The sequence below is a fragment of the Syngnathoides biaculeatus genome, chromosome 9 (genome assembly GCF_019802595.1).
Source record: "Syngnathoides biaculeatus isolate LvHL_M chromosome 9, ASM1980259v1, whole genome shotgun sequence".
Lineage (NCBI taxonomy): Eukaryota > Metazoa > Chordata > Actinopteri > Syngnathiformes > Syngnathidae > Syngnathoides > Syngnathoides biaculeatus.
In genome coordinates, this window is record NC_084648.1 from 21,678,327 (window position 1) to 21,701,031 (window position 22,705).

Consider the following 22,705-nt stretch of genomic DNA (forward strand, 5'->3'; position numbering starts at 1 on the left):
CTTCAGCAAAACACAAGATTGAAATCCTTCGCCGACGTGATTTTGTCCCGTATGGTTTGTTGAGATCAGATCGGCATCCAAGTGGGCTTTCTCGTCACGCGGGTCGTCGCGGGGCGTGCCGGAGCCGAGCGCGGCTGATGCCGGACGCCGGACGGGGAGGAACCCGGAGAAAAGTCAGGCAGGCACCGGGTTGGGGATGGGGATGGGGATGGGGGTGGGGGTGGGGGTGGGGTGCTTGCAGGCAGGCAGCCAGGCGGGCGGGCACGCAAAGTCGCCTTGGTGGCGGAAGTGGCCCTCCGCCCTTCGGTGGTCCTCAAAGCAGTTGAAAGGAGCCACGCACGGAAGGTTTGTGTGCGTGCGCGTGCCCTGGCGCACACACACACACATGCACATCTGGCGGCCCCGCCCCCTCGGCAGGGCGTGGGTTTATTTGCCTTCGGTGACGTCACACGCCTCCCAAGTTCGGCAGAGGCAGAAAGTCGAGCGGAGTCGGCCTCGCGCGCCAGACCTTTTCGTCGTCCGCGATTTCGATCTCGATCTCGATCATGTCCGGCGTGGCGTCCACCCTGGCCAAGAAGCGCGCCGAGGCGGCGGGCTTCGGCAGCAACGGGCGGGCGGTCCCGTTCCTCAAGCAGGACTTCGGTTCGCTGCGGGCCGAGTGCCTGAGCGGCGGCAGACTCTTTTGCGACCCCGCCTTCCCCGCCAGTCCGGAGGCGCTGGGCTTCAACGAACTGGGTCGCAACTCGTACAAGACGCGGGGGGTCACCTGGAAGCGGCCCACGGTACGTGATGACCGACCGACCGACCGACCGCCGCGCGCGTGACGTGACGTGACGTGACGCGACGCGCATGTTGCCCTCCATCAGGAGCTCGTGTCTTCGCCCGAGTTCATCGTGGGCGGGGCCACCCGGACGGACATCTGCCAGGGGGCTCTGGGTAAGTCCACGGGGGTACCGCTTCGAGCGAATGCCAACGTCTGGGACCGAAGTTGACCAAAGATAAATATGAATGTTGACGACCCGCTCTGGTTTTTCCCGGTCAGGAGCTTTGGGCCCGTTTTGGAAGAAGGAGGAGAGAAAATGTTTATTTGGACTCGATTGCGCGCTTTGCATTCATAACAGCAAAAGTTTCCCCTTTTTCCGAAGTTCGGCGCATCAACCGGCGACACGAGTCCGGACGGCAAGTCCGAGGAAACGTCCGAGTTCCGATTTTTCCCTCTGTTGTCGTTGGCGGACGCGCACGCGCACGCGGGCGCACCCTCAAGCTGCGTGCGTGCGTGCGTGATTAGTCACCAGCTGCGTGACTCACTTTTCTGTTTTCACATGTTGGATTTTTTTTTTTTTTTTTTTTTTTGGTGCCTGCAGCTTGTGTGTGTTGAGGTCTGCGGAGGAATGTTCGTCTCCCCCCCCCCCCCCCCCCCCCCCGCTGAATTTCCAACTTCCCCCTAACAATGACAGACGCGCACTCCCCAAAGTGGCCCTTCAACAATTTGCATCCAAAATGTGTTTTTCTTCTTCTTCTTCTTCCTTCCTTCAAGTCTTGACTATATCCAAAAAAGTGGCCCAGTTTCAAGTCAACGAAAAAGCCCAACCACGTCCGTTGTTTGATTTTTGCATATTTCCTGTTGAAGATCATCAAACGAGTGCAAATGGGGGGGGGGGTACTCAAATTTACCTGGCCATGTGTGCAAAAGGTATCAGCCCCAAAACCAAAGACGCGCTTGAACCATTTTCACCGGCAACAACTGGAAAAAAAAAAACAAAAAATCAAGCCGGTTTTGTCCAACTACTACTGTTTCGGCCCACTCTTCCATGGACAATTTTTAATAATTTAGCAAAAATGGAGGCTTTTGACGGTCACGGCGCTGCATTTCAATCAGATTCAAGTATGGACTTTGACTAGGCCGCTCCAAACTTTTTTTTTTTTTTTTGAGCCATTTAGAAGTTGAGTTGGATTTTTATCCGGCTGAAGAACCCGAGTTACGCTTGCTCCGGACAAGATGTCTGAGCATTCTCCTTCAGGACTTTGCGGTTCCATCCGCCACAGCAAGTCGTCCAGGTCCTTAAGGAGCGAAGCAGCCCAATCCCAGCACCACATTTGTTCACGTTTCATTTTCTGATAACGCTGAGCTGCATTTACTGTACAGTCGATGTAACGAGACCCCCCCCCCCCCCTTCCAAAAAGCTCAACTTTCATCCGATCGGTCCTCTCCACAGAGTCTTGTGACTCATTCCGATTTTTTTTTTTTTTTTATGACCTTTTTTGCAATGTTAAGATAAGCCCTGGTGCCCTTTTGGGTCAGTGGTAGTTTTGGCCTCGCAACTCTGTCATGGATCCCACTTTTTCCCGCTGCAGTCTCTTCGTTATCGTTGTGTGGTGAAGTCTGACCTTAAACGAGGCAAGAGAAGTTGTCCGGAGTTTCTTCAGGACATCCCTGAAGAAGTCATTGCTGTGCTCCCGAGCTAATCTTTTTGTAGGCCGGCCGCTCCTGTTGCGTGAATTCTCAAAGAGGTCAACGGTTCTCCCTGTGGTTCGCTGGAATCCGAAGGCTTTCCAAATGGCATTCGTGACCCTTCCCGGACTCTTTGAATTAGTTTTATTTTCCAACTGTTCTGGATTTGTTTGAATTGTGTCATTTTGTCGCAGCTTTTTTTAGATCTTGATTTTATCGGGACAGCTTCTGTGATTTCTTGATGGAACAGGTCTGGAGGTAATTGCTTGAAATCGGGATTAGCCGCAAGGAATTCATGATTTCCTTTGTTGCTCTTAAAGATTGAAGTGGGGAAACTTTGCAAAAATACCCATATTTGAGAAGGGGGGGGGGGGGGCGCAATACTTTTCACGCAGTCTGTGTTGTGATTTTTATTGCAGAACCAACAAAAAAGTTGTGATTAATTGTGAACTGCTTTACGTTTGAACCTCCGTGAATTTTTCCCAGCTTGGTTGTCAACGTGCAGCTTCAGCGTTTGCGTAAGCGTGAGCGAGATTTCGTGCGGTCTTCACTCAACAGAGGAGCAGTTTGGATCTTTTCTTTGCCATTCACTAGTTTGATTTGACAACTCTCATTCCTTCATCAGTTCATCCCGTCTCAAGGTGTATTAGGCGCGTTTGCATTTGACCTATCAAGCCTTCAATTTTCCGAGTGCTTCTCCTCAAGCGCGGCCATCTTAGGGCGAGAGGTGGGCTCCGCCCTCGAGCGGTCGCCAGCCAATCGCGGCACACATTGACACAAAGGAGCATTTGCACTAACATTCACGCTTATGGCCGATTCCTGGGCGTCTTCATTTGAGCTCGCATGAATGTTCTTGGGAAGTGGAAATGAAGCAGTGTACTAAAGTACTAAACCCCGTGGGGGGGCGCCCCCTAGAGCCCACTGCCTCATTAGCGCTTGCTCATCTGGGCCCACGTTCGCGACGCCACAAGAGTGTCGGAAAGTTGACAAGGACTAAGCCGTGATCCCGTTTGATGTAGCCTTGAGAGAGGAGCGCTCGGCGTCCTTGTGAAATTCTCGACAGGAAGTGTGTCCTGTTACGCAGGTGACTGTTGGCTCCTGGCGGCTATCGCGTCGCTGACCCTCAACGAGTTCGTGATGGCTCGCGTGGTCCCCGGCGACCAAAACTTTCACGACGACTACGCCGGAATCTTCCACTTCCAGGTTAGCGGGCGCAGCAACCGAGTACGCGGTGCACCCCCCGCGTGTCGGGCAACATTTCTTTGCGCCCGTGTGCACTTGCAGCTGTGGCAGTTCGGCGAGTGGGTGGACGTGGTGATCGACGACCGCCTTCCGGTGAAGGACGGGGAGCTTCTCTTCGTGCACTCGGCGGAGGGTCGAGAGTTTTGGAGCGCCCTTCTGGAGAAGGCCTACGCCAAGTGAGGCCCCCCCGTCTTACCATTAGCGTTACCGTTAGCGGGTCCTAGCGCCTGTGTGTGTGTGTGTGTGTGTGTGTGTGTGTGTGTGTGCGCGCGCGCACGCAGGGTGAACGGCAGCTACGAGGCGCTCTCGGGGGGTTCCACCACGGAGGGCTTCGAGGACTTCACGGGGGGCATCGCTGAGAACTTTGACCTCAGCCGACCTCCCGATGACCTCTTTGAAGTCCTGCGCAAAGCCCTGGAAGCTGGGGCGCTATTGGGATGCTCCATCGACGTACGGCACTCTCTTATATTGTGTACTTTGACAACACGTCGTGAAATTGGTGCTGAGGGGTGTGTCATTTTTGAGATGACCCGTTTTAAAAAAAAAAAAAAAAAAAAAAATCCACATTTGTATTGGGAGGCGCGAGTGAGCAGCCATTTTCAATTTTGTCGTCGTCCGCAGATCACGAGCGCCGCAGACTCCGAGGCGGTCACGCGCCAGAAGCTGGTCAAAGGTCACGCGTACTCCCTGACGGGCGCCGTGGAGGTCAGAGTTCACGTTTTGCGCAGGGGCGGCCGCCGGCGTAACCTCTCCGCGACTTCTGCGCGCAGGTCAACTTCCGAGGTCGCCCGGAGAAGCTGGTCCGGGTGAGGAACCCCTGGGGTCAAGTGGAGTGGACCGGCGCCTGGAGTGACGGGTGCGACAGAGAAATCGTCCTTCAGTTAACGGCGCCGCGTTCCCCTGACCTCTCTTTTACGCCGCCGCAGGTCGTCCGAGTGGGATTCCGTGCGTGGGGATTGCCCTCACGCCAACGCGGAGGATGGAGAGTTCTGGTAGGTGGAACAAAAGCTGCGCAACGTGTTCTGGGAGCGACTTATGCTCTTTTTTTTTTTTGTGCAGGATGTCGTACCGAGACTTCTTGCGCCATTACTCGCGTGTGGAGGTGTGCACTTTGACCCCCGACACCATTTTGGACGACGCCGTGAAGCACTGGAGCTTCAACAAGTTCGACGGCTCGTGGAGGCGGGGCTCCACGGCCGGAGGCTGCAGGAACCACCCCTGTGAGTTAGCGCGACCCGTCGGTGCGTTGGCCCACTAGCGTAGCGCTCGGGTGACGCGGCGGCCGTGTTCCCGCAGACACCTTCTGGATGAACCCGCAGTTCGTCATCAAGTTGGACGCCGAAGACGACGACCCGGACGACGGCGAGGTCGGGTGCAGCTTCGTCTTGGGTTTGATGCAGAAGAACCGAAGGAAGCTCAGGAAGCAGGGGGAGGACATGCACACCATCGGATTTGCCATCTACGAGGTAGCTCGGCGTACGTAAAGGCTTGGTCCAAATCAAAATACACGTGCAAAAGGTGTTGAAATCAGCGTGCCTTCGCATTAACGCCGCAGTTGGAGGAAAAATGAGAGTTGAGGGTGCTGGTGGCTCTGGGGGGGGGGGGGGGGGGGACTGTTCCTCAGCGGGTTGGTCCTTGCTTCTGTACCGCCCTCCAAACGGCAGGAGCTCAAACAGTCGAGAACCGAGGTGTGGAGTGTCCGTCATAATGTTCCGAGCTCTGCTGATGAGTCAAAGTCTCCCACGGAGGGAATTGGGCAGCCTCCAAATTCTGGTGCTGCTTTAATGGTCCGTTGAAGCCTTGCTCGGTCTGCCTCGGTGCAACTCCAGTACCGGACGGAGACAAAACACGTCAGCGGCCACTCGACGGATGAGCGGTCCAAGGTCATCCGCAGCTTTGTGTCCAGGTTGTTTTTCCCGAGGACATTTCGTGGCAGAATTTTCAGATTTTTGCTTTTCACGGTCAAGAATGCCTTGGTGAAAAGTCCGGATCCAAAAGTTCCCGCGGTGCCCAAACATCCGCAGCCAAGCGCCGCACTCGGTTTCGGCGACATCCCACAGGCCCGAGTTTGCCTGGCGGGGTGGGGGGGGGTTGTTTTTGGCCGTACCTGGTTTAAAAAAAAAAAAAATAGTGCCGCTACCGTAAACGACCATGAACGCGTTTCATCAAGTCCTGTTTTTTTTTTTTTTTTTTTTTATTCTTAAATCACGTTTGCGAGGGATGGTAGTGAAAATGTCCCCGTTGCGTTACCTTTCAGCTTCCCAGTCAGGTGAGCAGCGCACGGCCGGCGGGTTGAAAGGTCACCGCGTGCGGTCGCCAAGGTAACGAGCCAGCGGTTTCCGCGTTTGCGTCTCAGTTCCACGGCCAGGGGCAGGTGCACCTGGACAAGAACTTCTTCCTGACGCACGCGCAGACCGCTCGCTCGGAGACCTTCATCAACCTGCGCGAAGTCAGCACCCGCTTCAAGCTGCCGCCCGGCGAGTACCTGGTGGTGCCGTCCACCTTCGAGCCGCACCTCAACGGCGACTTCTGCATCCGCGTCTTCTCTGAGAAGCGGAGCCAGACCGTGTAAGTTGGGCTGGGGGGGGGCCCGTGTCAATGAGCCCCGCTGTTTACGAATTTGCCCGGTCCGACTAAACAAGGCTGCTCTTGTGCAAGGGGCCCCTTTTCACTCGTGTGTGTGTGTGTGTGCGTGCGCATTTTCAGGCCTTTTGACGACCCGGTCAGCGCAGACCTCGAAGATGTGAGTAATAACGTGCGGGACTGTGTCCTTACATCCACATTTCCATTGTTTTTGTTTGTCTGACTGAAGTCAAAGCAGACTAAACCTCTCCTGTTTCACCCAAATGTTTTGTTTTATTCATTGCCACAATAACGACAGAGAGAATTTCACATTTTCTTTGAGGTCAGAAGGTGACATCCAAGAAAGTACTGCACCCTAAACAATGTGGCGAAGACCAGACCATGAGGTCATTGCTTAGGAAGCTCCTGATAGGGTTGGGATCACTGATGCGACTTCATTGACGGCACACCTCCGACACAATCGTGGAGCTCCGCGAGTCCGGCTCATCCTTGGGCGCAATTTCCAGATGCACCAAGGTGCCTCGTTCATCAGTGGAGCTGTTTGGGGAAGCTTGGAGACCAGAGAACACTGTCCCAACTTGTGAAGCATGAAGGTGGCAGCGGCGTCACGTTCTGGGGCGACCTCTTCAGAAAATAGACGGCAACGTGAAAAAAGATTATTACACGGAACATCTCCAGACGTATGCCGGGAAGCTCAAACTTGGGCGCAAAGGGGTCTTCCGAATCCAAAGCAGACTGACTGCCAAAAGGCTTCAAAAGTGGCTTGGTCCGAATCCCGTGGAAAATGGGAGGAGTCTCCGAGCGAGGCAACCGACAGAGCTGATTCGGTTCCACCGGTTCTGTCGGGAGGAACGGGCCGGGGTTCCGGCAGAGTAGCGTCAGAAGCTTGCGGAAGGTGACCCACCCGAGACGTTTGACTCGCGTCTTGCACTTCAAAGGAAATGCAGCAACATATTAAGGAAATGGATTTCAACTTGTATGCTCCGATAAAATGGTCTAAAATTCTCCCTCTGGTTATTGTGGCATTTTACAAAATGAAATTATTTTGGTGATCCTGAATCGGGTCAGCTTTAGTCTCATTTGAGACTTGAGACACTGACGTTTTTGCACATTGCATGTAAAAATAACTACTGTACATACCGTCATGATGTGTGAGCTGAGTTGCGTTTGTTCCTTGACCAGAGCAGCAGTTGTAGCTCAAATCGTCTTTCCCCATTGACATGGACAGGTGTGCCGCGAATGCGTTTCCAAAATGTGTTTTTCTTCCCCGAGAAGGAGGAAAGCGCTCGATAATACGAGCTAAGAACAGGTTGAGGTCTCGCGCGGATCGGCAAAGTTGAAATCGGCTAACCTGGGATTCACCTCAACAGGAAGTCGTTTCGGAAGAAGAGGTGGATTCGGCTTTCCGAGGCCTGTTCGCCAAGCTGGCGGGACCCGTACGTAGCCGGCCGCGCCGACGCTAACGTGCTAAGAATTGTCGAAATTCTTCCACGTGCGCTGTTCTTCAGGACATGGAGATCTCTGCGGCGGAACTGCGGACCATCATGAACAAGATCGTCTCCAAACGTGAGCGTCGCGTCGCGAGTTTGACTCCTGGCGCTCGGACGGTGGGCGAATACACGTCTGGTCTTTGCTTCCAGGAAGTGACATCAAGACGAGCGGCTTCAGCATGGACACGTGCAGAGTCATGGTCAACCTCATGGACGTATCCTTTCCCCGTGGCAGCGTATGGCAGAAAATCCTCAGTCCACCTGCGAAGTGATTCTTGACGCCCAGCGTCAGGAAAGCGGCAATGGGAAGTTGGGCCTGTCCGAGTTCGCCACCTTGTGGAAGAAAGTGCAGCGCTACCTGGTAGGATGTCAACTGTCAACCAGCTCGGCTCGCGGATGCCGCGGGACTGACCTTCTTCTCTGTCCTCGACAGTCCATCTACAAGAAGAACGACACGGACAACTCGGGCACTATGAGCACGCCGGAGATGAGAGTCGCCTTCAAAGACGCCGGTCAGCTCACGCTCACAAAGACGGACGGGCTTCGTGTGTTTGCGCTGCTCCCGTAGAACGAAAAGAGCATCTGTCTTGCAAAAAGGTTGCATTGCAAACTCGCGCCGAGGGGACACGTTGTGCGCAACTTTATTCGTATCACATCACGCAAATGTGTGCGGATATTTCAAGCAAAAACCTTGAGCAGCCAATTGGCACCAGCTGATTTGTGTGCCGAACGGAACGCTTGCCACCCTTTCCTGCCCTCGGGACGGACGGCGAGCTTTTAGGGATGGAACACGGCACCCGAGTCTGCCTTTTTACTACTGGTCTCGTGCTGCAGACCTGACGGCGGCCTTCGATGTGGATCGCGGTATCCTTCTGGCTCATTTGCACCACCTGGTGGCCATCAGTTGTCGAGTGGTTAAGATCCGGTTTGGCAAGGGCGGGCTCCCGCTATTGTCTTGATGTTTGCGGATGACAGTCAGAGACTTATGTTCATCCATCCATCTCCTGAACCCCTTATCCTCACAAGGAAGGGCTTATCCCGGCTGTCCCATTCAAGAAAGAGGACGACACCGCCGTAAAAGCTCTTTTGTTGGATGGTCGCTCGGGACAAAACCTGGATGCCACTGAACCGTTTGCGCTTCAACAATAAGAAACTAAAATTATTCTTTGGCTTTCAAACTCGGCACCGTTTTGGTGTTTTTCATCCCGCATCTGTTTAAATTCGCTCTGTGTTTGAATGGTTTTTATGTGGTTGTTCCAGAGCCATTTTTATCGATATTTTTGTTTGTTTGCATCGTAGGTTTCACCCTGAACAACGCCATCTACCAGCTCCTGGTGGCCCGCTACGCTGAGCCGGACTTGACGCTGGACTTCGACAACTTTGTGGGGTGCTTGATGAGGCTGGAGATAATGTTCCGTAAGCTAACGGCTAAGACACACGCCGCACGTGAAACGCCTTTCAAGCGCTCTTCGTGCTATTTTAGCGACCTCTCAGAAGCGTCGCTACGGCCGATACCGGCTCGGACGCCACCCGGTGGGGTTTCCTCGGTGCGTTTTGGTCATTTCCGGGAGCCGTTTTTCCTTTCCTTTCCGTAACAGGGAAGAAAATGACCACGCGGAGCGTGTACGAGCGTCTCCTTTAACATCTGGACGTAAATGACCTGATGCGACATTTAATTGTGCTGCAAAATCCATCGAGAAGGCGGCGGCGGCGGCGGCGGCGTAGGTGATGCGTGGAGCCGGGAAGAACGCCGAGTATGTCATCGCATCATGTGACTCAAACGGGTCAATCACGAGAGATGAGAGCTACGTGACGAAAATCTACTTCTAATCGCTTTGATAATGAATACTCGAGCGCTCCAAAATTATGAAATTGCATTTTTGAATTGAGCCTGCTTATTCCAATGGAGCATTTGAGGTCACGTTGGGCTTTCCAAAGCGATCACAATTGCAAAATAAGGCTCCAAGTAAAACCAGGACAGACACAGGAGGGGGACGGAGACCACCGAGGAAAGTAAAACCAAAGTAGTGATTTGAAAGCAAAAAGCAAAGCACAAAACAAGGGCGGGGCCGACTACCTGCTCACATCCGTGTTTCTCGTCCCGCCAGTTTGCTTTGAGAGCTGCGCGTTTGTTGTCGTCGTTGACCAAACTTGCGGCTAAAACTGCCGTTCGTGACCGTTCTGTATGATGAGCAACACCCGACGCCTCTGAAACGGTTTCTAGTCTCGAGTTCTGTGCCTCGGCTGTGTTTTGTGTGGCCAGGAATTTTCAAGAAGTTCGACCCCGACGACAGCGGCACCATCCAGCTCAACTTCAATGAGGTCAAAGTTCATCCGCCACTTGAAATTGTGTGCCTCTTGTGGTTTTGTGACGATGTTGTCTCCAACCCTTTAGTGGTTAAACTTCTCCATGATCTGAAAGCCATCCGCCGCCGCCGACCCCTCCCAGAAAACAACTTCCTGTTTCTTCACGTTCCAACTTCAATAAGTCCAAGAAAAATGACAGAATTAAAAGTTTAGCAAACTGCTTGTGTTGCTTGGCTTTATTTATTTATAGTAGCTCCACCCTCCCCCCCCAAGAAGCTCTCGTCCTTTGCACCTGTGCAATTCCATTTTTCACTACAAACTGGATCTATGAAGAGTAAATCCATCCTCCCGACTGTTTGAACGATAATCGAGCAATACAACCAGCCGGCATTTTGTCGAACAGGAAGGAACAAAGAGCTGCCACCCAGCAGGTAAAACTGCTATAAACATACCTGAGAGTGCCAGTGCGTGTTGCTGTTGACGTCACTTCCTGCTTCTTCAAAACAAATCCCTCGAGAGGATTTTCACGGCGGGAGTTACAAAAAGCCATGTACGTCAAAAACATGTTGCGCAGGTCCATTCCGGCTGCCTTTTTAAAACTTTTAAGTAAAAGCATACTAAAAATCATGTTTTTCACGTCTTTGGGGCTTTAACAATTAAACAATCTAGTTCCGACCTTGTTTTGGTCTCAAACAACACGGTTAGCCTGTGTGCTCGCATGTAAGCCTTTATCTTCACATTAGCCACGTAAAACTGAAATAATTGATTGAATTTTCGTCTCAACTATTTGTGCTATCCTGTAGCCTAGCACCTTAGTTCCGTTGCGAAGGAGACAGAATTTGATTTGGGCTGCTGTGGAAAAAGGTTGGTTAGCTTAGCTAATTAAGACTTTTTTTTTTAAAAATATATATATTTTAAAAGCATTAAGTTCATCAGTTGATGCCGTCGAAAACTGTGATCTTGCACACGATAATCACAAAAAAAAAAAAGTCTAATTCAAGTAAATTCCTACGCGTAGCGGTTGTAATTTGTCGTTTTATTGTGTCCAAAAGTATACACACGCCAACGCCATTGAGTTCAGGAGGAGCGGCTCGGCCCGTCTCTCCCGACGTCCACAGGTCCGAGCAGGGTGGCGTGGGCCTCCAGCAGGGTGACGTCGGTGTCGGCCCCCAGGAAGCGTCCGGTGAGCTCGGCGTCGTGCAGCCTCAGGCGAACCCTGACGCCCCGCTGCAGCTTCTCCCCGTCCGCCGGACGCCGACACACGGCGTGGAACTTGGCTCCGAAGTCGACGTACAGGTCGTCGCGGACGACGTGGAAGATCCTCCCGACCACCGTCTTGTCTTTGCCGGGGCCCATCTGGACGAGCGGGCTCCGACGGAGGAGAGCCGGGAACGTGGCGTCCTCTTCGCGGCTCGACGACGACGACGACGAACCGCCGACCGAGGCTTCGCGGCGACGGATCTCTGACTGAGCGCTAAAGGCGGCGGCGAAGCCCGACTTTGGCTTGTCGTCGTCGTCGTCCGCGGAGGCCCCGGAGCAGAAGGAATTCCGGAGTATGACCGGCGCGTGGCGGCCGAGGGGGACGACCTTCCTCATCGCTGCGGCTGCCGCCATCTTCTTGTCCTCCTCCTTCCTCTTCCTCTTCTTCTTCTTACCTTGGACGATGGCGCTTGATTAAATTTAGCGTGTTCGTGTGTTAATGTGTTGTTGTTATTATTGACTTTTTAAAAAAAAAAAATCATAAATACAAACATTTCAATGTCTCTGCTTTGGCACAAATCATCGACGTTTGTAAAGAATAAAAGCCTTTAAGCTTCTTTCTCGGTAGATTTACTTTATATTTACAAATCCCTATTCGGTATTTTTATCCCCCCCCCCCCCCCGAGTTCTACTGTAAGTCCGAGATATGGCTCATGATATCTAGGATATGTGGTGACATTTACAGAAAAAAAACTTACATTGTTGACATTGCTTCGTGTAAATCTTTTTCTTCTCGTTTGTTGACGGTTCGAGATGCATTACTGCCACCTAGCGTGCTCGAATGTGATGCCCCCATCTGCTGATGGCGATCGGGGCTCTCGCTCTTTCCGGTTTCCGCGTCATCCGACCGAAGATGGCTGGGATCGTAATCATCCATCCATTTTCGTTGCCGGTTATCCTCACAAGGGTCGCTGGAGTGCTGCTACTCCTAATGATGCTTTCCAATTTCCACAAGCATGCCTAAGTGGTGCAAAGCTACTGTTGTAGCCACAACTAATCTGCAGGAGGCGGTCTGACAGAGGTCATTATGTATTTGTTTCCAGTTAGTGATTCCCCGAATATGTCAATATTCATAAAAATATTTTTCCCATCTCTGTGGGTGATCGCTAAAGAAAGCAATGAACCAGACAATTGACAGGGCGCCGTCAGACGTCGGCCGATCGCTAGGTGGCGATAGAGGCCTCAGATACAGTCCAGCTGGCGGTATTATACACCGGAACCGGAAGCTGCTGACGAGTGACGTAGACGTAAAGCTAACGAGCCAGCCTAGCGTGGCGTACGCGGTAATGGAGACGCAAACGCACACCGGAACGGAGGTTTTTGTTTGCTCCCCGGGCCGCTTGAAGTTCTCCAACTGTGTTTTCCCACAAGGTTCTTCGGTTCGAGATGTTCTGCAGCGGTTTGTCCAACAATGGGTGAGTTTGAACGAGGAATTTCATCGCTATTAACGACTATCGAGCTGGCGTGCTCAATTCATGGCTAGTCGACGGGTCTTCGTTTTTGAAAGGAACTCCAACAAGTTGATTTTAGTTACTTCCTGACCATTTTCACCTTTGGACTTGAGTGGGAGCTAGCAAAGAACCTCTTCTCGTCTCGTGTGCGTTTTAATCAACCCGTAAAAAACAAAAACAAAAGTCTAACTACGGTAAGCCAGGAGGTGCAAAACAATGTAACAAATGAGACGCTATTATCGTTCAGAAAACAAACAAACGAATCGGAGTGGAAACACTTTTATATTCAGAAAACAAATGAACCAAAGATGGAACACTTGCATCTGAGAAAACGATAATTAACGTTGAAATGCATTTACATAGACTCAATTGACAAAAAAAAAAAGAAATGTCATGACAAATCCAATTTCCTGAAACAAATGAAAAAAACGTTTATGTTTAAGAGAACAAACGAGCAAAGGTTGTCAGACTTTTCCGTTTCGAAAATACAAGTTCAAATACATTTGTTTAAGGGAATACTTTTACGTTTAAGAAATGAAATGAGCAGCGGAAAGGAATGTACACTTACAAAAACAAATGAAACGTTTCTCCCTTTGAGAAAACAAATTTACATTCCAGAATGTAATTATTCAAAAGCTGAACCGCTTTCCATTTCCGACATGGAAAAAAAGGACGACAACGCGAAAGAAACTCAGAACCACGCGAACCGAAAAACGTCGACGGGTTCTGAGGGCGAGCGCTGGCCTTCTTGACGGGCCCCCAAACGCTGCACGGTGATTGGCTGCCGTTTTTTAATGGACACGAAAGCCTGCTTGAACCCGACTGTTGGGTTTCAGATCCAAAATGGCAAAAGGTCAGAATTCATTTCAGGCTATTTACTGGGTCACAATTTGTCTACTTAAATGACTTTTTCCATTTCCTGCATATACTTATAGACATGAGGGCAGTTGGGGTTAGGGAGGAAGATGCACAAGGCTGAGATGGAAAAAGATGACACGCTGTGGCGACCCCATAACGGGACAAGCCGACAGGAAAAGAAGACTTATTGTTCAAAAATATCTACTTACAATAATGGGTCTTTGGTCATCTACTTATGCCTGTAAGGCATCGCCACAGACGGCAGGAAGCACATACGGAAATTAATTTTGGTGACATTTTTAAAGTGTCAAGAATGCGCGTCGACTCCCAAAAGGTCGGAACTCGGACGGGATGGCGCCGCCCGGCAACCGCGAGCGCTCGGCGGGAGGCGTGCCGCTTTGTTGCCCGCTTGCGAGCCGCACCTACGTGAAGCGGGCCTGACGCGGACGTCCTCTTCTGTCCCTCCGACGCACATTTTGCGTCCCCGTTTTCTTCTTCGGATCCAGTCGGCGCCATCTACTCGTCTTGTCGTCCCCACGGTAACAAGCGTCGCGTTGGCGTCGACGAGATGAAGTCCGGCGATCGTTAAAAGCCAGGCGCGGTGGTACCGGATACGCGATCTGATTGCGGTAGTCTGATGTCGTAAAAGGGCAAATTTGTCTCGTCGTCGGTCTTCCGTTGCAACGTTTGCGCCAAAACGTGAAAAAACAAAAGGCACTCCTGTGTAAGCATCAAACAAATCATCTTTTGGATTCCTTCCGTTGTACTGGCGGTAACATTAAGATGGCTGGAAGAAGCTTGATTTACTTTCAGGCTACGTCGCCGCACGACTTCTACGTCAGCAGAGACGCTCGCCTGTGCCGCCTCGACGAGCGCCTGCGGGGCGGCGCCGTCTACCGCCTGGTGCCGCGCCTCCTCGGAGGCAAAGGAGGTGAAGTGTCGTCCCGGAAGGTCAAAGTGCGTCACGCGGGTGGGGCCGCCGTCCACGAATTGTCTCCGGTCCTTCTTCAGGGTTCGGCTCCATGCTGCGTGCGCTCGGCGCTCAGATCGAGAAGACGACCAATCGCGAGGCCTGCCGAGATTTGAGCGGACGCCGGCTGCGGGACGTCAACCACGAGAAAGAGTGAGCGAGCGATTGGGAACGCGGCTTCGGTTTTTGTCCACAGCAGAGAGTCGAGGTCACGTCGCCTCGTGACGGGCGGCGGCCGACAACTTCCGGAAAAAGCAATCGACGACCGAGATGGCGCCGTTCGTCTTCGGGGCGAAGGTCGCAGCGTCCGCTCGGTGCGTTTCGGATTATTGTTTAACATTTTTAATTCTTTGGAGAAGGGCATAGAGCAAAGGGTCCGCCAAATCCGCTGCTTAGCAGTTTTTCGACCAAACGGGAAAATCTTCCACAGATTTTTGGCTTGGGGGAAATATGATCTTGTTACTTCTGCGATCATCTGAATGAAATCGGTCGGACCCGTCGGGAAACCTTCGTTCGGGTTAGGCGGGATATTGATTAGAACCAAGCAAGATGCCGAGGTCGCGTCGCCGGACCAAACGGCGGCTTCCTCGGTTGTTCGGATCGTCTGGGAAAAAAAGTCGCCGACCGCGTCTCATTTGGGCCGTCCGTCGATTTTATTTTATCTCCCCCCCCCCCCCCCCCCCTCAGGATGGGCGAGTGGCTGAAGCAGCAAGCGGATCGGGAGGCGGAGAAAGAGCAGCGGCGCGCTGAGCGTCTGCAGAGGAAAATGGCCGAACCCAAGCATCAGTTCAGCGACCCCGCCTACCAGCAGCAGTGCCACCGCTTGGCCGAGAGACTCGAGGACTCTGTGCTCAAAGGTCACGCCGACCCGAGTCCAAAGGGGGCTGCCGTATAGGGGGCGGACCCTCGCGCGCGGCCACGCCCCTTAAAGGCGCACGGCCGACACGAGGATGACGGCGCGGGTCATTTCTTGACTTCCCCTTGTTACATTTTTCCATCGTCATTTGCCGTCACGTAAGCTTTCAAATGTTCGAAAAATGTCGATGCCGGCTAACGAATGGAGAGAAAAAAATGAAATCGAAAAGATGTTTTGCCCCCAAATGGCGCTCGGATTACAGAGGAAGCCTCACAATTGATTGCAACCAAAAATATGCTCAACGGTACCAAAGCGAGTGCGGACATGAAAAAGCCAGAAAAGCTCACAACGAAGCCTGTCTGCTCAAATATAAAACATGACTTTTCAATTTCATCTGAATCTGGTCAAGAACCGCTGTAACCAAATGCGACGACGTTAAAGGGGGGCCGCGAGGAGGTTTTTCATCTCTCTCGCTTTCAGATGCAAACGGTCGAGTCTACGAGCGACCCAAACGGTTACCGCTCTCGTGCAGGTCTTCAGGCGGCGTCCGCTTCTCAGGCGACGGCGGCCCCGAAGAGACCCGGCCCCGCCCGCCGCCGGCCTCCGCTCAAGAAGCGGAAGACGGCAGGGGCCTGTTCTTGGTGAGCGCCGGACACCGGAACGCACGCCGTCGCGCGCTTGGATGAAAATCCTGACGACGTTCAACTGTCGTGGCGGCGACAGGTCCGGCGTGGACGATCTGAGCTCAGATGAAGATGACGATGACGACGAAACGTCTTCGGACGCCGTGACGGGACGGGAGGCGGAGCGACCCGCGACGAGCGACAGGTCGGACCGCGGCCGCTCTTCCTTTTTGTGTGTCTTCCCTCTCCCCCCCCCCCGTCATCGAACCGGCGTTTTGCGCTCAGGACGCCGACCTCGGCCCCCCGGGAGGAAGTGCGAGCGGAGAAGACCCCGCCCCCTGCCCAGGAGAAGGGCGTGGCCCCCCGCGGCCCACCCGGCTTACAAGTAAGAACTCGAGTCGTCTGTTTGTCGGCGTGAGATGAATCGATTTTCTGGAGAAACTTTGTTGAAGTTGCGATTGTCCGCGGCTGCAATTTCCGCCGTCTCCTCGGCCTGGCGTCGTCCGCCGTGTTTGCAGACGTTCGCAAAGCAGTCGGCGTTTTAGATCGTTACGGCTCAAAGCGGGAACTGAATCGAACGACTTACTCCCAATTCATTGATTTATGCGCAATTATTAAAATCATTATTAGTTGAGCATGAATGTCAAATCAAGTGTTGCCTATTTTTGGGGCTCCCTCTAGTGGTCCACCAAGGAAATCACTGGATTTCAACTCCAGGCCGTGTGGAAAGTTCACTTGGATTTCACCTTTTTGATTTTGTTGCTTAGGCTTTCAGTTTGAACTCGAATATTGTGTGAAAATCGAAAAGGATTTCAGTATTTTTTTTTTTTTTTTTTTGGGGGTCAACGCACAACGTTGACAAGTGATGAATTGGACTTGGAAGTTTTTGGTCGACGAGCTAGTTGGTGCGCTCGGAGGTGTTCGGGCTTTGGCGCAATGTTGCTCCTATTTTCCCGGGAACCGAAAAGCTCGCCGGTACTGATGACGGAGATGCGGCGGCGTCTGGTCGCCCGTAGACCGACCAACGACGCCAGCTTCTGCACGTGATTGCGTGTCTTTGTGTGCGCGTCTTCCACAGCGCGACGACGCGGCGGAGTCCCATTTGCGGCTTCTGAAACCGGATCGCGAGCGCGGCGACGCGCTGAGCCAAGACTGAAGGACGAGACCGACGGAGAGCGAAGAGGGGAAGCGTCCTGCTTGTCTCACAACGTGACAGATTTTTTTTTGTTTTTTTTTTTTTGTTCCTTTTTAATTTGAACAATCAGAATCCAGGGTCCCAGGAGGTGACCAGCGGCACCTCCACTTCCTGTAAACACTGGACGACATCACCGGGCAGGAAGTCGACGTCGCCGTCCGCCGACAGGCCGCACTCCATGCCCGACCTCACGGCGCTCACGTCGTCTTTGTGATGCTTCAGCGCCAGCAGGCCGCCTAAATGCCGCAAATAAAAATTCCAACTGTGAGACGAGTAGGCCGGCAAACGACTCAAGTGATTGCAGGATAGGCAAAAATTGGGAGAGAGCGCAAGACCGAGTGTCAAAACGACGGCCCGGGCAACGGGATGAGTAGCAGCGAACTGCGCAATTCACGTGTTCGCTATTTCTGCCCTCGGAGGCGGTTTTGCTGCGTTTTAACGAGAAACAACGTCAGAAACGTCAGCCAAATAGCATCAGCGGTCCGGCCTTCCATTTTCTTTGCCGCTTATCCTCGCAAGGGTCGAGCCCATCCCAGCTGTCAACAAGCAGGAGGCGGGCGGGGTACCGGTTGCCAGACAAACAGCCGCACAAAACGAATGATGCATGTTTTTGGGATGTGGGAGGAAACCCAACACAGGCACGGGGAGAACATGCAAACTCAGAACTGGGAGGCCCCAAGTCTATCAAGAGTCATTTTGCAAAATACCGCAAAGCTTGCCAAATGTCCGAGTACGCACGCTCAGCCAGTCAAGTTGACCCCACAAAAATGATTCTGGAGGGCGGGGCGACTTACCCTCCCACAGCGTGGCTCCGTTGCGAATCAAGCGAAACTTCATCCTGCGGTCCAGTTGACCTTTAGTCACGCGGCAGCCGGCCACCGCCGTCTTCTTTTTGCCCGCCGACACGTCGAACACGGCCAGAACCGTGGCTTCGCCTGGGGGCGGGGCCAAAAGGTCAGTCAGCGGGGCCGGCGAAACGGCGGGCGCTTCTGGACCCGGCCGACTCACCCAGCGCGTCGGAAGCGATCAGCGGCGGCAGCTTGCCGCTGATCTCGGCCTTGAGCTGCTCCACCATTTTGTAGATGACGTCGTGCAGCCTGACGGGGACGTCGCGCCGAGAGGCCGCCTGCAGGATGGACTTGCCGGCCGCCACGTTGAAGCCGTACACGCTGCCTGGGCCGCGAAAAGCGCTTCAGTCGCGGGATTATTTTAGCGCCTTGTCTTTGTTCGTTCTTGAGTCCTCGGTCGCGACCCAACTCGAATTTAAAATGCCACGCGCACCTCAGCGGCTTATTTTGTACTGCTACTGCGCATCAAGAGCAAAACTTCAAAAGAAGCATAAAAAGTCGTAGCGGTTCAAACCTCCAAATGTTTCCGCCATGTTGAGGTCGTTTTCGGAGACGTCGCCGATCCCGAAGTGGATGACCTCCAGCTGACATTGATCGTCGGCGTCGTACGTGTCCAAGATGGTCAAGATGGCCTCCAACGAGCCATCCACATCCGCTGGTGGCCAAAACACAAACAAGCCACAAAACCGACATTAGCGCCGTATTGATGAGCTGGCCGAGAAATCGAGACATCCCGCACAGAGACCCGATGATGGTTTTGCAGCCGGCCGTGTCCCGCCTCGGGCTCAAAACGGCGCCATCGTGACCGCGAGATCCCTCGGTCGGTGGTAAACTGCCGCCGGGCGACCCGGGAGCAGCAGCTTTACGTTGACGTGTGACAAAAACCGTTGAGTTCTTCTCAGTTGGCTTTAATGATGTCATCATTGAATGTTTTGACTTTGTAGCTTTCTGGCCGGGACGGATTAATGGATGCGGGTCGACGATTCGGGACACGGAGCGCGTCGGACTCGCGCCTCCGCAACTCGGACGGCGGCGCGTACCTTTGATGACGAGCGGCAAGCCGGCGGACGCGCCCGACGGCGTCTTCTCGGCGAGCCGGCTGGCGAACGCCGTCTTGTTGTTGCGGTAGAGGAGCGACTTCCTCTGGCGCCAGCTGAGGTGCGCCAGCGCCTCCCTCTCCTTCCTGTAGGCGGCGCGGTGCCGCTCCCGCTGGGCCCGCACGGCGCTCTCCTCGGCCCGCAGCCGCTCCGAGTCCTCCTCGTGACTGCGCCACGCCGACACCTCCCTGGCGCGCTGCTGCTGACGCAAAGCGGCAACGTCGGCGTCGGCGCCTTCCACTCGCGGCCTTTTTTCCGAACAGGAAGTCGATTGGCGGCTCGGGGTCGTGCGGCTCTTACCTCCGACTCCACTTCCAGGATGACGTCGCCGGCGGAGGGCGCGTCCTTCCAGCCGACCACCTCCACGGCCACGCCGGGGCCCGCCTCCTCCACCGCCCGGCCGCGCTCGTCCGACAGGAAGCGGACTTTGGCCCACGTCTTGCCCGCGACCAGCACGCAGCCTCGCCGCAGCGCCCCCCGCTGGACCAGCGCCGTCGTCACGGGACTGAAGGGTGAGACGCGACAGGAAGTCAACATCGGCGACTTCCCGTTTCGGGGCCAAACAAAGGCTGACGACTCGGGTATTTGGCCCCGCCTCCAAAATGTTTTCATCGCTTTCCTACTTGAAGCTCGTCAGACAAACCAAAATATCCGAAAATGACCGTCGTATATATTAGATGACATTTTTCCCCATTTCATTCATCCGTAGGATAATAACTCGATCGGATCCTAAACGGTTCCGCCGCTGACCCTTTGCCTTTGTCCGTGCGACTCTCAAGGACCAGGCCTTCCGCGGCGCCGTCGGGTTCCGCCTTCAGCTCCAACATCTCGGCCAGCGCCGCCGTGGCCTCGACCAGCGCCGTCAGGTTGTCGCCCTGCCCGCCGCGAAAGGCCGCGTTAGCAAAAGCGGGCACACCCCTCCGACGGGCCTCACCTTGAGGGCGGAGATGTGGACGGCCTGGACGTCCCCTCCGAAGTCCTCGCAAACCACGTCGTGAGCCAGCAGCTCCCGTTTGACCCGCTGGGGTTCGGCGTGAGCTTTGTCGCATTTGTTGACCGCCACGATCATCGGAACTGAAACGCACCCGCGAATATGGACAAACTGTTGGCTGTTGGTGTGGGGGGGGACTTTTTTTACACACTGGAAACGTCGGAGACGTGTTGTAAAAGCCACTCGGTCCGCACACGGGCACGATGTGGCCTCAAGATTGAAAGTAAATTGGGAAAAACCGTCGGCCTGTTTTGTTAAAAGCTCAGCAGTCCTGCTTCCTAGCGTCCTAGATGCTCATGCTACGATCAGCCCAGTCCTGCGAAATGCTAACGCTAACGCATCAGGGTTCCTTCTCCAGCGACGCTCAACAGCGATTGCGATCTAACCCAACCGTCGTCGTCGGAAAAACCACAGACAAAAACGCAGCCTCCCAATCTCGAGGACTGAGGGACGCGCCGGACTTTCACAACACTTCTGAGACCTTTTCCACGGCGGGATGAAATGCAGAAACGAAGCCCAGCCCGGCGGGTACCTCCCGCCCGCTTGGCGTGCCGGATCGACTCCACCGTCTGGTTCATGACGCCGTCGTCGGCGGCCACCACCAGGATGACGATGTCGGTGGCCAGGGCGCCGCGGGCCCGCATGGCCGAGAAGGCGGCGTGACCGGGCGTGTCCAGGAACGTGACCTTCTCACCCGTCGGCAAGTCCACTGCAAGCGGGCGCGACGTCGATTTCAACGAGCGAGACGAGCGGCCCGGCCGAAGTGTTTCGGATACCTCGGAAGGCTCCGATGTGCTGCGTGATGCCGCCGGCCTCGGCGGCGACCAGCTGGCTTTTCCTCAGACTGTCCAGTAGCGTGGTTTTGCCGTGGTCCACGTGGCCCATGATGGTAACCACCGGGGGGCGCTGCACCAACTTGCTGGCCTCTGCGGGGGGTCTGCACATAGGGACACACAAGCGTCGGCCTTCATCCACCCGCTGCAGGATGCGGGCGACTTCTTCACCTTTCCGACTACATTTTGCAATTAGTGGCAGCGTTGAAGGATTTCATCTGTGTGTCATTTGAGTTCTAGAGTGCGGCTGAAGGAAACGGCGGGTTTTCATGTACTGCGAGGGACCCGGAAGGGACCCCCTGCAGAAAAACCGCCTTGGTTGACTGGACTGGGACTTCCGTCTATCAGCCCACCACCGCCGAACCGACGGCTTACCTGGGCCCGGCGTCTCTGTTCTGGCGCTGCGGGGTCTCGCTCAGCTTCTCCCAGCGGAACTTCATCCCCGAGCGCGTCACCGCCTCCTTGATCCAAGGCTCCTCCAGCACGGACGTCGCGTCCAGACGCGACGCGTCCAACGACGTGTTGAGAAGCGCCTCCAACACGTGCTCTGCGTGTGTACGTCAAAAAAACGTGAAATGGATCTACAAGAACCAGCCCGGATGGATTTCAAGTTGACTAAGTGTAAAACAAAGGAAATTGCACCTTGTCTAGGTTCAAACGAGCAAACTACGGTGCCCTAATGAAGGCCTAATAGCCCAACGCTAACGATATTAACCATCAAAGTTGCAGCCCTTTAACTTTAACTCATAAATGGTTCAGCATCAAGACGTAGACTGCTGATATGTACATATATATATACATACATATATTCTTGATCCTCTGCATAGAACCACTAATATGAGTGCTGTGCTGAGAGGTATTATGAATCCCTCTTAACGCTTAGCCAGGACACAACCTTGGACAACGCCTTGATGAAGGGGGTTTTAGTGTGAAGGGATATAACTGTATAACGTGATCCAAATTGTACGTTATATCGCGTAGCCCAATATGGAAATATCCCATCTTCTTCATTCATCGGGCATCGCCTTTTTCACTCTTCTTTCGTCCTCGCATCGTGCGCCCGCACAGCGCAACGTTTGAGCAAATCTGATAGCCCGGCAACGCCGCTGCGGTGGGGAAGCCAGCGGGGAGCCCCGAAGGCGGCGCTAGAACGGACGAGCGAAGACGGGGAGCCCCAAAGGCGCCGCTAGCACGGACGAGCGAAGACCAAGACGACGACAGCACGAACGGCAAACGGTCGAATGTCTTTACCGGGCTCTTTGTTCATGGCCCGTGCGAGGGCCTCCACCGTCATGGTCTGCCTGATCTCCACTTCCTGTTTGTTGGCTTTCACCTTGGGCCGCTGCTCCTTCTTCTTCTGACCTTTGAACTGTAGTGTGGGTGGGGGGGGGGGGGGCACAGATGAGAGGCGGCGGACGAGAGCGGCGCCCGACGCCACTCACCTGCTTGGAGGCCATCAGGGCGGCGGCGCCCGACACGGAGCGACGCGACAGCGGGAATTCGGCGGCGCGCGCCGCCGACGTCGTCAGCTTTACCATCCGCAGCATTGTTGCTGAAAAAGACAAAGAAAAAGCAAAGTTGCTCTTCTCGCCCACGAATCAGAATGACGACGTCTCTCAAAAACCCAACTGTGTCTTTTTTTCAATAGC

The 22,705-nt window shown here is 54.0% G+C and overlaps 5 protein-coding genes across 9 annotated transcripts in view; 2 read left to right on the top strand and 3 right to left on the bottom strand.

The window, feature by feature from the left end:
• Positions 1-341: 341 nt before the first annotated feature.
• Positions 342-10,294, top strand: LOC133505698 (calpain-2 catalytic subunit-like). Its single transcript, XM_061829036.1, has 21 exons — positions 342-782; positions 867-936; positions 3,537-3,655; positions 3,737-3,870; positions 3,976-4,144; positions 4,316-4,399; positions 4,465-4,550; positions 4,621-4,686; positions 4,754-4,914; positions 4,991-5,160; positions 5,952-5,963; positions 6,051-6,262; positions 6,401-6,437; positions 7,648-7,713; positions 7,786-7,843; positions 7,918-7,982; positions 8,060-8,128; positions 8,201-8,279; positions 9,067-9,183; positions 10,031-10,089; positions 10,163-10,294. Exons 1-21 carry the CDS (start codon positions 546-548, stop codon positions 10,184-10,186), a joined length of 2,094 nt encoding a protein of 697 aa, XP_061685020.1. The 5' UTR covers positions 342-545; the 3' UTR covers positions 10,187-10,294.
• Positions 10,295-11,091: 797 nt separating this feature from the next.
• On the bottom strand, positions 11,092-12,181 carry mrps28 (mitochondrial ribosomal protein S28). 2 transcript variants are annotated; one of them, XM_061828865.1, is made up of 2 exons: positions 12,033-12,181; positions 11,092-11,729 (listed from the first exon to the last, which is right to left on the bottom strand). In XM_061828865.1, the coding sequence occupies exons 1-2, from the start codon at positions 12,091-12,093 to the stop codon at positions 11,152-11,154; spliced, it is 639 nt and encodes a 212-aa protein (XP_061684849.1). In that variant the 5' UTR covers positions 12,094-12,181; the 3' UTR covers positions 11,092-11,151. The 2 variants fall into 2 exon arrangements, with proteins under 2 accessions (XP_061684849.1, XP_061684848.1); XM_061828864.1 differs by having other exon boundaries at positions 11,092-11,743; positions 12,033-12,145.
• A 375-nt stretch (positions 12,182-12,556) lies between these two features.
• Positions 12,557-17,555, top strand: sde2 (SDE2 telomere maintenance homolog (S. pombe)). Of its 2 annotated transcripts, none has more exons than XM_061828862.1 (8): positions 12,557-12,749; positions 14,457-14,574; positions 14,655-14,766; positions 15,301-15,470; positions 16,002-16,110; positions 16,193-16,297; positions 16,378-16,477; positions 17,358-17,555. In XM_061828862.1, the coding sequence occupies exons 1-8, from the start codon at positions 12,621-12,623 to the stop codon at positions 17,499-17,501; spliced, it is 987 nt and encodes a 328-aa protein (XP_061684846.1). In that variant the 5' UTR covers positions 12,557-12,620; the 3' UTR covers positions 17,502-17,555. The 2 variants fall into 2 exon arrangements, with proteins under 2 accessions (XP_061684846.1, XP_061684847.1); XM_061828863.1 differs by having other exon boundaries at positions 12,559-12,749; positions 17,171-17,387.
• Positions 17,384-20,867, bottom strand: mtif2 (mitochondrial translational initiation factor 2). The gene is made up of 7 exons (XM_061829425.1): positions 20,756-20,867; positions 20,167-20,299; positions 19,533-19,737; positions 18,650-19,431; positions 18,296-18,460; positions 18,082-18,222; positions 17,384-17,523 (listed from the first exon to the last, which is right to left on the bottom strand). Exons 1-6 carry the CDS (start codon positions 20,865-20,867, stop codon positions 18,144-18,146), a joined length of 1,476 nt encoding a protein of 491 aa, XP_061685409.1. The 3' UTR covers positions 17,384-17,523; positions 18,082-18,143.
• The window catches only part of LOC133505626 (echinoderm microtubule-associated protein-like 6), a 31,165-nt gene continuing 29,225 nt past the window's right edge, over positions 20,766-22,705 (bottom strand). For all 3 annotated transcript variants that reach the window (XM_061828857.1, XM_061828859.1, XM_061828856.1), the window contains 5 exons: positions 22,499-22,608; positions 22,308-22,425; positions 21,432-21,603; positions 21,000-21,160; positions 20,766-20,932 (listed from right to left, as the gene is read on the bottom strand). In XM_061828857.1, coding sequence (XP_061684841.1) covers positions 20,914-20,932; positions 21,000-21,160; positions 21,432-21,603; positions 22,308-22,425; positions 22,499-22,608 — 580 coding nt within the window. In that variant the 3' untranslated portion in view covers positions 20,766-20,913. The remainder of the gene's footprint in view (positions 20,933-20,999; positions 21,161-21,431; positions 21,604-22,307; positions 22,426-22,498; positions 22,609-22,705) is intronic.

What these genes read in the sequence shown, in the direction of transcription:
- sde2 (XM_061828862.1), top strand. Translation starts at nt 12,621, where the DNA reads ATGGAGACGCAAACGCACACCGGAACGGAGGTTTTTGTTTGCTCCCCG. An exon ending in AGCGGTTTGTCCAACAATGG is followed by an intron (nt 12,750 to 14,456) that starts GTGAGTTTGAAC and finishes ATTTACTTTCAG; the next exon opens with GCTACGTCGCCGCACGACTT. An exon ending in CGAGGACTCTGTGCTCAAAG is followed by an intron (nt 15,471 to 16,001) that starts GTCACGCCGACC and finishes GCTCTCGTGCAG; the next exon opens with GTCTTCAGGCGGCGTCCGCT.
- mtif2 (XM_061829425.1), bottom strand. Translation starts at nt 20,867, where the DNA reads ATGCGGGCCCGCGGCGCCCTGGCCACCGACATCGTCATCCTGGTGGTG. An exon ending in CATGGCGGAAACATTTGGAG is followed by an intron (nt 18,461 to 18,649) that starts GTTTGAACCGCT and finishes TTCGCGGCCCAG; the next exon opens with GCAGCGTGTACGGCTTCAAC. An exon ending in GATCGCTTCCGACGCGCTGG is followed by an intron (nt 18,223 to 18,295) that starts GTGAGTCGGCCG and finishes CCCCGCCCCCAG; the next exon opens with GCGAAGCCACGGTTCTGGCC.
- LOC133505698 (XM_061829036.1), top strand. Translation starts at nt 546, where the DNA reads ATGTCCGGCGTGGCGTCCACCCTGGCCAAGAAGCGCGCCGAGGCGGCG. An exon ending in TATTGGGATGCTCCATCGAC is followed by an intron (nt 4,145 to 4,315) that starts GTACGGCACTCT and finishes CGTCGTCCGCAG; the next exon opens with ATCACGAGCGCCGCAGACTC. An exon ending in GCGGAGGATGGAGAGTTCTG is followed by an intron (nt 4,687 to 4,753) that starts GTAGGTGGAACA and finishes TTTTTTGTGCAG; the next exon opens with GATGTCGTACCGAGACTTCT.
- mrps28 (XM_061828864.1), bottom strand. Translation starts at nt 12,130, where the DNA reads ATGGGGGCATCACATTCGAGCACGCTAGGTGGCAGTAATGCATCTCGA. An exon ending in CACGAAGCAATGTCAACAAT is followed by an intron (nt 11,744 to 12,032) that starts GTAAGTTTTTTT and finishes AATTTAATCAAG; the next exon opens with CGCCATCGTCCAAGGTAAGA.